The sequence below is a fragment of the Anguilla anguilla genome, chromosome 19 (assembly GCF_013347855.1).
Source record: "Anguilla anguilla isolate fAngAng1 chromosome 19, fAngAng1.pri, whole genome shotgun sequence".
Lineage (NCBI taxonomy): Eukaryota > Metazoa > Chordata > Actinopteri > Anguilliformes > Anguillidae > Anguilla > Anguilla anguilla.
In genome coordinates this window covers 12,099,536-12,110,287 of record NC_049219.1, presented here as the reverse complement: position 1 = coordinate 12,110,287, position 10,752 = coordinate 12,099,536, and the positions used below count along the sequence as shown (strand labels likewise).

Genomic DNA, 10,752 nt, shown 5'->3' with positions numbered 1-10,752 from the left:
TCTGCTGTCCTGGTCAACTCTAACCCAGCAGCATATGTAATACCCAAACCATCAGAACAGGCAGCACTCCATGCAGGGATGATGGGATAGCCCATTATGATGCTTTATTGTGCACAAACCACCAACTGCTGCAGACATGGGGCACGAGGTCTCTCCAGACCCGGCTGTCTGGAACCACTTAGTGTTGTCATCATCCACAGACATTTCTCCCAGCAAGTCATGGGTAAAGTTCCTCGCCCCCCCCCCCAAATACCTACCCCCACCCCCCACCCCTGATGTGGTGCCGACCGCGCCGGGCATCGCCCCACGACCCTGCCAGCACATAGTTCTAATGGGTAGGAAATTGATTGTTTCCTCTGCAGACAAAATATTTTGGAGAACAAAAAAAAAACCTGATATGAAGGGACTGCAGAAGCCTACGGGGGTCCCGGGTCAGGGAAAGAGGCTGTTCCCTGTGCCCGTGCACTTAACATTAACAGGCAATTTGCTCCATCTGTGGCAAATACCTGCCCTCTGGAGACTACAGACGGGAGGGACAGATACTGCACCCCCCCCCCCCAAATTACCAGTACCAGAGTGAGGCTGAATTTTCCTTCTTGTAAAATTGCATCATGCTAGGAGATTCTAGAAAATGATTTTAAATGTCCAATTTTTTATGTGGTTTTTAAAAGTTTGTACAGTTATGTCCAAACTTCTCCAATTGCTCCCAAAAAACAGTTTTATCAATGACACACTGGTCATTGGCTTTAGAGTTCTGGAGCAGCTCTTTGGGTACATGCACAGGTGTCCCCCCAGTCCACCAATCATGGATTCCATCGGGTTGTGCAGTTACTTACTGTCTGTCAGCCATCACATCTCCATGTTTGGCTGAGAGACAGATTTACCACACACCTCAAGTGGGACTTGAACCCACAGTTCCCTGCTGGGCGATACCAGCGCATTTACCCTCTGAGCCACTCCAGAACTCTGGTGGAGGACTCACTGGAGTTGGTTTGGTCAAAAGGCCACTGCACTCTCTGAACAAGGACCTGTAGGTGTCCTGAGCATGGCTGGCTGAGGACTCATCAGGGAGAGATGGAAGACCTGTTCAGATCAATTATTCCATATTATTTACCACAGCTCACCCAGTCAGCATTGTCATGATTCCACACCGCTTCTATTTATTTTACAGACATTTCTCAGCGCTACGCTGTATATCTGTGAGTGCGTGTTATTCACAGGGTAGTCGTGCGGTAACTGAAACCACGTATTGTAGAACAGTCAAATTCCGCACGTAAGATTTTTTGTTGACTTGGTCATTTCTTATCCTATACCGCCCTCCTGTGGTGTAAAATGGAAATGTTGATGCAATTCTGTGTGAAACGCAGAACGTAGATCCATCCATCGATGTATTGCATGAAAGATAGGAATACACGCTGGAACGTCCACAAACACAATTCATTCACACACTCATACATATGGGCAATTTAGAGCCACCAATTAGCCTTCCTGCTTGTCTTTGGACTTTGGACAGGTGTTGTCCCTGAATTTTCCTTTTTGTAAAATTGCGTCATGCTTGGGGATTTTAGAAAAGGATTTTAAATGTTCAATGCGCAACTATAGGTATACTGTACTGTTGCACTGTACTGTTTTGACAATGCATGTATTCCGAGAAACAAAAAAGTAACCAGAACACATTTATGCACTATAAGTGCATGTCCCATCAAATGTAAAATATTTTTGGGATTGTGTTTAGTAAGAAATGTAGAGAAAAATAACCCTTTTCGCCTTTCACTGTTCAGGATTATGCTGTATGGGAAAACCCAATTTATAATTTGGAAAAAGCAGCATGAGTATAAGCGCTCACCTGTATGATAACTTAACCCTTGCTTGCTCTGTGAAGGGGGGAAGTTACCAAGGCAGTACTGCACCACAAGATTCCAAAAGTACAATAGTAAAACTTCTCCAAATGCTCCCAAAAAGCAGTTTTGTCAATGACACACCAGTCATTGGCCTTAGAGTTCTGGAGCTGCTCTTTGGGTACATGCACAGGTGCCCCCCCAGTCCACCAATTGTGGATTCCATCAGGGTGTGTGGTTATTTATTGTCTGTCAGCCATCACATCTCCATGTTTGGCTGAGAGACAGATTTACCACACACCTCAAGTGGGACTTGAACCCACAGTTCCCTGCTGGGCAATACCAGCGCATTTACCCTCTGAGCCACTCCAGAACTCTGGTGGAGGACTCACTATAGTTGCTTTGGTCAAAAGACCACTGCACTCTCTGAACAAGGACCTGTAGGAGTCCTGAGCATTGCTGGCTGAGGACTCATCAGGGAGAGATGGAAGACCTGTTCAGATCAATCATTCCATATTATTTACCACAGCTCACCCAGTCAGCATTGTCATGATTCCACACCGCTTCTATTTATTTTACAGACATTTCTCAGCGCAACGCTGTATATCTGTGAGTGCGTGTTATTCACAGGGTAGTCGTGCAGTAACTGAAACCACGAATTGTAGAACAGTCAAATTCCGCACGAGCTTTTTTGTTGACTTGGTCATTTCTTATCCTATACCGCCCTCCTGTGGTGTACAATGGAAATGTTGATGCAATTCTGTGTGAAACGCAGAACGTAAATCCATCCATCCATGTATTGGTTGAGAGGCAGGAATACACCCAGGAACGGCCACACACACGATTCATTAAAATACTCATACATATGGGTAATTTAGAGCCTCCAATTAGCCTTCCTGCATCTTTGGACTTTGGACAGGTGTTGTCCCTGAATTTTCCTTTTTGTAAAATTGCGTCATGCTTGGGGATTTTAGAAACGGATTTTAAATGTTCAATGCGCAACTATAGGTATACTGTACTGTTGCACTGTACTGTTTTGACAATGCATGTATTCTGAGCAACAAAAAAAATGTAACCAGAACATATTTATGTACTATAAGTAGATGTCCTATCAGATATAAAATATTTTTGGGATTGTGTTTAGTATGAAATGTAGAGAAAAATAACCTTTTTCACCTTTCACTGTTCAGGCTGAATTATGCTGTATGGGGACACCCAATTTGTAATTTGGAAAAAGCAGCATGAGTATAAGCGCTCACCTGTATGATAACTGAACCCATGCTTTCTCTGTGAAGGGGAGAAGTTACCGAGGCAGTACTGCACCACAAGACTCCAAAAGTACAATAGTAAAACTTCTCCAAATGCTGCCAAAAAGCAGTTTTATCAATGACACACCAGTCATTGGCCTTAGAGTTCTGGAGCTGCTCTTTGGGTACATGCACAGGTGTCCCCCCTTTCCACCAATCGTGGATTCCATCGGGTTGTGTGGTTATTTACTGTCTGTCAGCCATCACATCTCCATGTTTGGCTGAGAGACAGATTTACCACACACCTCAAGTGGGAATTGAACCCACAGTTCCCTGCTGGGCAATACCAGCGCATTTACCCTCTGAGCCACTCCAGAACTCTGGTGGAGGACTCACTATAGTTGCTTTGGTCAAAAGGCCATTGCACTCTCTGAACAAGGACCTGTAGGAGTCCTGAGCATGGCTGGCTGAGGACTCATCAGGGAGAGATGGAAGACCTGTTCAGATCAATCATTCCATATTAGGCTCCAATTAGCCTTCCTGCGTGTCTTTGGACTATGGACAGGTGTTGTCTCTGAATTTTCCTTTTTGCAAAATTGCATCATGTTAGGGGATTTCAGAAAAGGATTTTTAATGTTCAATGCACAGCTATAAGTAGACTTTATTGTGCTGCCAAAAAGCAGTTTTATCAATGACACACCTGTCATTGGCCTTAGAGTTCTGGAGCTGCTCTTTGGGTACATGCACAGGTGTCCCCCCAGTCCACCAATCATGGATTCCGTCAGGTTGTGTGGTTATTTACTATCTGTCAGCCATCACATCTCCATGTTTGGCTGAGAGACAGATTTACCACACACCTCGAGTGGGAATTGAACCCACAGTTCCCTGCTGGGTGATACCAGCGCATTTACCCTCTGAGCCACTCCAGAACTCTGGTGGAGGACTCACTATAGTTGCTTTGGTTTTCACCAAAGGGAACCTGGGTTCAAACCTCCTGTGCCTTTTCTCCTTTGACTTTTTGGCCTGTAGACCTCATTATGCTGAATTAGAGCCTGGCATCCAGTGCTGTGGTGTGGCTCGATGGGTAAGTGTGCCGATGGTATTAACAAAGAGATTGTGGGTTCGATTCTCGCTTCTGCTGTTTGCGTGTCTAATCTCTGCCTCTCATTTTCAGGCGTGGATACGTGTGTGTTGGGGCTGATGGTGGTGCTGGCTGCTGAAGACAGTAGGAGTGTGTTGGACCCTGAAAGGTGTGTGAGCAATATTTGTCCTAAATTAATCCTGTTAATATTTATGGTTTCATTTGGCAACATGCCACCTTTAATCTGTTCCTGATCTAACACCCCCTCACTTTCTCTCTCCAACCCTCGGGGGGCCAGTCCCCCCCCTTTTACCCTCCCCCCCACACTTACCCAGCACCACCGTCATCTGGATCAGCACCTGTGAATGAGGAACAAGGGTCAGTCATACATACTGCCGTAGCGGGGCTTGAACCCACAAACATCAGGACGAGAACGCCAGCACACTTACCCACTGAGCCACTCGGGAGGACACGCTCTGGTGTCTCAGTCAGTGTAATTAAGAAAGCGCTACTACCTCATAACATGTGCTCTACAATACAAAAGACCGGCCTGAGTATTGGATAAAAAGCTTGCATTTATTATTCAAGTGACTGCAGGGCTCTGTCAACAAACATTTCATGAGAAAAACAACTTTTTATTCAGTGTGCCATCTTTCAATTTGTATATAGTAATAATCTGTAGATCAAAGAATTGTCTCAATTTTAGGGGGTTGAGTAGATCCAGTGTCATAAGTGAATACAGAACTCTTGTAATTTGTAATACAACGTCAGTTTAATTAAAATAATGTCTGCCAGCCATGATTAATCAAATAATTGATTTTATATGCATGTTACAATTGGGATACAAAAGTTCTACTGTTGCTGTAATGCTGCCCTCATTTGGAAGACTGGGAGAATGCACTACACAGGGGATTAACAGAGAGTGTTGGGATCTGAGCTGAGCTGTGGCTCAGCAGGTAAGTCTAGTAGTGTGATTAAATCAGAGATTATGGGTCCCCGCACGTGGAGCGTGATGCATAACTTTTATAATTCACAGGTATTTAATATTTAAGTGAAATTTGACAGGTGCAAGGCCTCCACTGGGCATAGACAGGGAATAATGTATTTTTGTGGACGAGAATTACAGAATCACTTGTGATGGTGAATTAAGGAGAGAAATTATGGAGTTTTTGCTCCATCAAATAGGGGGGAACAGAGACACGTATCCATGGTAACGTTCCTGCGTGCTCCACACAGTCACTGGCGCTATCGCTAACACACTGTCTCTGTCTGCTGTGCTGCCAGATTGTGAACGTGATGATGTGGACATTTATCTGATATGATGTAATATATCAGTCCTTAGTCATAGCATAAACATGACGTGGGTTGTACTCTTTAATTTTAGCACTGGTTAGGCATGACCTACATACAAAAAAATACACACACACACATTTATTTATTATTTATTATTACACCAAATGCACTGGTTTCTGCAGTTGTAATTCCAGTGTAAGCCTTCATAGGCACAACATTGCAACCTGTAACATTATAATTGCATAACTGATATACAAGGCTGTTTTAATCCAGACACACCCCCTGCGATAAAACACTGTAAGACCTGTCAGACATCAGATAACCTGCGGGGTTATTCTACAGCTCTGGCCAGAAGCCCCACGCCATGCCAGGCAACAGCCAAGCGATCAGGATGGCAGAGAAGAGGCTGGCGCTGTTGTCTTCCAGAATCGGCTTCCCGCTGATCCTCTTTGTGGTGCGAGACTCGTAGCTCACCACCTCTCCAGTCTTCACGTCATAACCTGGAGCAGAGAGAAACCACCTCTGTCAGTGGGAAGAGCACACACACACACATACACGCACACACACACGCACACACACACACACACACACGCGCACGCACACATACACGCACACACACGCACACACACACACACACACGCACGCACACGCACACACACTCACGCACACACACACACACACACGCGCACACACACACACGTAGCTCACCTGAGTACTGTGCTCGAGCCCCCAGGTAGGATCTCAGAAGGGACCCCGTGAGCCCGGCAACACCCCCGTACATGACGACCGGCCACTGAGGAGCGGCCAGGTTCAGGTCGCTGGCGAATAGGAGCTGGGAGACGAAGTAAGCCACGCCCAGCGTCATCCCGCCCAGGAAGCTGGCTGCAAGGCCCACGGGCGTGACGCCCCCATGCGTACCTGTGGCCAAAAGAAGGAGAGGAGGCAAGTACCTCATCCTCTGCATTTACATTTCTCCCCAAAAGTGGAAAAGCCAAATTGTATTCGTAGTGTTCATAGGCCTTCCTCCCTGCTGAAATGTCATCTGAAACAACCCCCACTGATTGGCTAAAGAGTCTGTGCACCTTGTTTCGAAGACTTTAAATTCAACTCACCTACAGGGACCTCCTTCCAGGAGGTGATGAGGCGGGGCGGGGTCGCGCTGAGGACGGGCCCCACCTCGGAGGCCCAGACGTTCCCCGCGCTGCAGGCCAGCGCCCCCAGCAGGGACAGGCAGATCCAGGTGGCTGTGTACTGCCCGACGAAATCCAGCGGGGCCTCCCTGGGGCCCGTCTCGATCATGTAGAACAGGGCCAGCTCCGTGGGGATGCCCCCGATGCAGAACACCTGCAGCAGCCCCATCCGGCTCCCTGGAACACAGCACAGGCGGCAGCACAGACTCAGATGCTGCGACTAGCATCTGGGCATGCTAAAACTCTGCAAAAAGCAGTGGCTGTTAGACAGCATGTATACATGTATAGACAGCAACTGCAACAGTGGTATTTTGCTTGATGAGTGAATTTTCTTGGTTTGAGTAGAGAATGTGCTCTAAATACCTGTTTTTTGAGTAAAGAGTGTGCTCTAATGCTTAAATTAGAAGGATTTTCAAGGGGTTTTCAAAACCAGGCTTGATAAGGTGTTAGATACCGTCTAGTCTGTAGGTAATCAGAGCACTCGGTACAATTTAGTCTAATTGATTTGCTGAATTGCCTGTCCTTATCATTATGTTGTATTATGTTAAACACTCAAATATCTGTTTTTCCCACATATTTTTCTGTATGAGGGATTCGGGAAAGTGAAGTTCACCATACAGTGTAGGTGAAATGCGCATCAGAAGGTGATTCCCCCTCCGTAGGCCACACAGACCTGCATGAAACGCAGGCTGTAAACTGTATGCATCTGCACAGCATTACAGGGCTCGTTTTCACCTTTATGTTCTGCGTCCGTTTGCTTGCTCACTTCGGCCTTCCACCTCGCTAGCTTGTAGGTCGTCATGAAAAACGCAAGCAAGGCGGAGAAGAAGCTGAGGTTGGCCATGGACAGAGTGAACCCTACCAGCATTCCTGGCGTGAAAAAAGAGATACATCCACAGTAAGAAATCACTTCCCTTATTTTACCTGGATAAAGCGTGGCACTGATACCCAGCAATGCCCGTCCCTATCAACAGTAAGACTCAGCAGGTGAATTAACACAAAGCTTTTGTGCAGGAGTCAAAGGCAGGACTCATTGCTTGTCCAAAATAATAAAAAAACCTGAAATGTGCCTAAGTGTATATTTCACATGTCAAACCGAAAGTATGATTCTACCTCACGCAGCATGCCTGGCATTCTGCATACCACTTTGCCACAGCAAAGTCGGTCGCCGCCTTTGTGGCATTTTCAAATAGCCTCGCAGATAAATGAGTCACAAGCCTGCGGCGTTATGACAGCTTCAGCAGCGTACGAGCCCGAGAAGCCGTAAAGGAACTGGCAGCGTGAGTCAGCCGTCTTCCGCGCTGAATGCAAAGGAGGCTGACGCGTGTGCTGTTCTTATCTGGCCCTGGATAACTCTCCGGGCAGATAGCATTCTTTGGGCGGAAGTGTAACAATCAATTGGCAGGGCTTTTCGTTCACCGCGTCTCAAAACAAGAGCTGTACAGTACACACCAGCAAGCACGTGGTGTGCCCTGATGTCAATGGGAAATATGACGGATCCCCTAAAACAAATGTCCCATTCTCCCCCCCACCCCCCCCCCCCCCCCCCCCAAAAAGGATAGTGCTTGAGTGTAAAAATGAAAAGAAAAAAGAAGAAAGTTCAGAAGAATATTCTCCATTTGTGAACTGTTGCTCACTTCAACATCAGGAGCAACTGTTGGTTCATTTATGAGATGGACCTCTGTTCCACACTGCAAGGCGACATTTTCCTCCCTTGACCCCGGCTAGCAATTTAGAAATGAAAAATATGCCTGTGATAGGTTTCTTGCAGCAAAGGATATGATTTAGGTTCAGTATTTTTTTCAGCTTGCTCCAGTCATGACACCCATGCAGCTGCAAAATGGGGCTATAAATTTGAATGCCACTGGCTTATAGAGTGTTGTGTGATGTGACCTCTCGTCCCACATAAGCAGGTTAATAGTGCAGCTTCTGCAGCAGATTGTATAGCAGATTTCCCAGGTGCCGGGGGCGCACTTAAGCGTAATTTATTGCCTCTTGCTTACCTCCCATTGCTCCGCTGCGGTCCAAGCTCTTGTTCCTCGTCGCACGGATTGTGAGAATTAATGGCACAAGGACCGAAAATAGGCAGCGCCACGGAGATACGGGCCGCAAAGTGCCTGCAACGCAAATGAATCCAGAGGAGTTTTTGGGCTAATAATGAATTGAATAATGTGACATAAGTGCGCGCAGAGCACTGCTACTTTTCTTGTACATATAAGGATTAGTGCTGGCAATGCATCGCGCTTTGAGCCGTTCTAGGTTTTATTATAAGCAGGTTAATGTACTTCGTGGTTTTCCTGCTACTAGGAAACCCTGGAATGACCAAAATTCATTTGCATTTCACAATAATGTTTCCATCCCCAGCTTATAGTTCTGATGTGCAGTATGTTCAATGTTCCCTTCAGCATTGTAAAGGCTATTTTGAACCGAAACTCAGGGGAAGAGCATAGTTCCATGTACCAAGCATACCAAGTAGATGGCGTACAGAAGGCTCATTTCTACATACTCGGTGGAATTGCCCAAAAGGGTCCCCCTGGATTGTACTCATTTTTCCAGAGAAAGAAAACCCCCCCTTTGTGCCATGTCCAGAATATTACCGTGGCTAACCTTGAACTCTCGTTTAGCCGCAGCGTGCACAACATTGAATCAACAGGGGCGCCAGAGTCGCTGAGGAACCCACCGTGGTAAGAGCTCGCCGCCAAAGACACGACCCAGAATGCCAAAGAGACGGCCAGAGATGCACAGAATATCATCATGTCAGCCATGGTCTTGAAATAGTCCTTCACCGGGATGTCTGCTTCGAACTCCATCTCGGCTGGTGAGAAAAGTACCTGCAGGACACACAGACTACCACACAGTCTAATTTGAGCTCAGCTCACACCACCTTGACAGAACTGTGCTTTTCTATGGTCAGGCTGAATCATTTTTATAGGCTTTTGACCATCTTCAAACATGACAGTATTTCCCCAAGGAGAAGGGGCTGTATTATCATCATTATGCAATTACAGCACTGGTTTACTGCACCGTATTCTGCAAAAAAGATCAACAGTATTAATTTAGTTGAAAAAATGAATGTTAGTTTCATTTATTTTGCATTTTACAGCCAGTCCTGTCTCTCTCCTGTTCAAATTTCACAGAAAATTACACTCCTTTCATTAAATCTTAAAAATTTAGATTCCACCTGTGGAAAAAAGGTGAGTGGAAAAAAAAGTACTCAATGAAATGTATTCATAAAAATAGCTGAACAAACTGATCAATCTATAATCCTTGTAAAGAGGTGAATAAAAGCTTACCTACCCCAGCACAAACAAACAGACAGTTGAGAAAATATTCCTGCTCTGGAAAACAGAAGAAAGCGCAACATCACATGCCGTCTGACTTCATAGCTTCTGAAATTGCCATTGCTTTTCAATTTCACAGCTGTTTTTGCTTTTGGATGAGTCTCAAAAAAAAAAGGGTGGGAATGGCAACCAAAAAACGAAATCATAGATGTACATTACTTAGTCTCTTCATTCAATTATCTATTACTTATCTATTTACCTAAGCTGGCCAGCAGATTCAACCCAAGCTAGAAATTGGCGAAAGCTATCAGTATTCTTCACGGTATTGTTCATAATGCAGCCTCTAGTATCATAATAATCCCAATGTGAAAAATACAGTTATTTGTGTTAGTTTCAATATTTGTTTCTGAGTGGATACCAGTCCATGATGGGGATTGGAGACGGACACACGAGCCAGAGGTTACACTTGTAGACATTGTCCCGATGGGTGTCCAGCTACTGCTCTTTTATTATTAGATGGGATTGCTTTGATATCTTTGGTATGCGGAAGAAAATGTGAAATATTAGCGGCCATTTAGGTGAATCAGATTAAATTGATGAATCATGTAATACAACCCACCCACACTGATCTTACCCTTGTCACAATGGAATGCTTTGCATGTCACCATGAAAATAATGCTCATAATATATCGTTTTCATACGTTAACAGATTGCTAGTCGCTATACATTTGACTGAATTGAGAGCTGATCCACACCGGGACAAAAGAAAGATCCGGCTAATTTTTATTTTTATTTTTTGGACCTAAAGACGGACACCCCCTA

General features: G+C 45.4%; 1 protein-coding gene across 1 annotated transcript; it reads right to left on the bottom strand.

Annotated features, from left to right (window-relative positions):
• Positions 1-5,655: 5,655 nt before the first annotated feature.
• LOC118219371 (transmembrane protein 19-like) lies at positions 5,656-9,978 on the bottom strand. Its single transcript, XM_035402498.1, has 7 exons — positions 9,947-9,978; positions 9,330-9,496; positions 8,653-8,766; positions 7,385-7,519; positions 6,572-6,826; positions 6,168-6,377; positions 5,656-5,959 (listed from the first exon to the last, which is right to left on the bottom strand). The coding sequence occupies exons 2-7, from the start codon at positions 9,457-9,459 to the stop codon at positions 5,796-5,798; spliced, it is 1,008 nt and encodes a 335-aa protein (XP_035258389.1). The 5' UTR covers positions 9,460-9,496; positions 9,947-9,978; the 3' UTR covers positions 5,656-5,795.
• Positions 9,979-10,752: the final 774 nt, after the last annotated feature.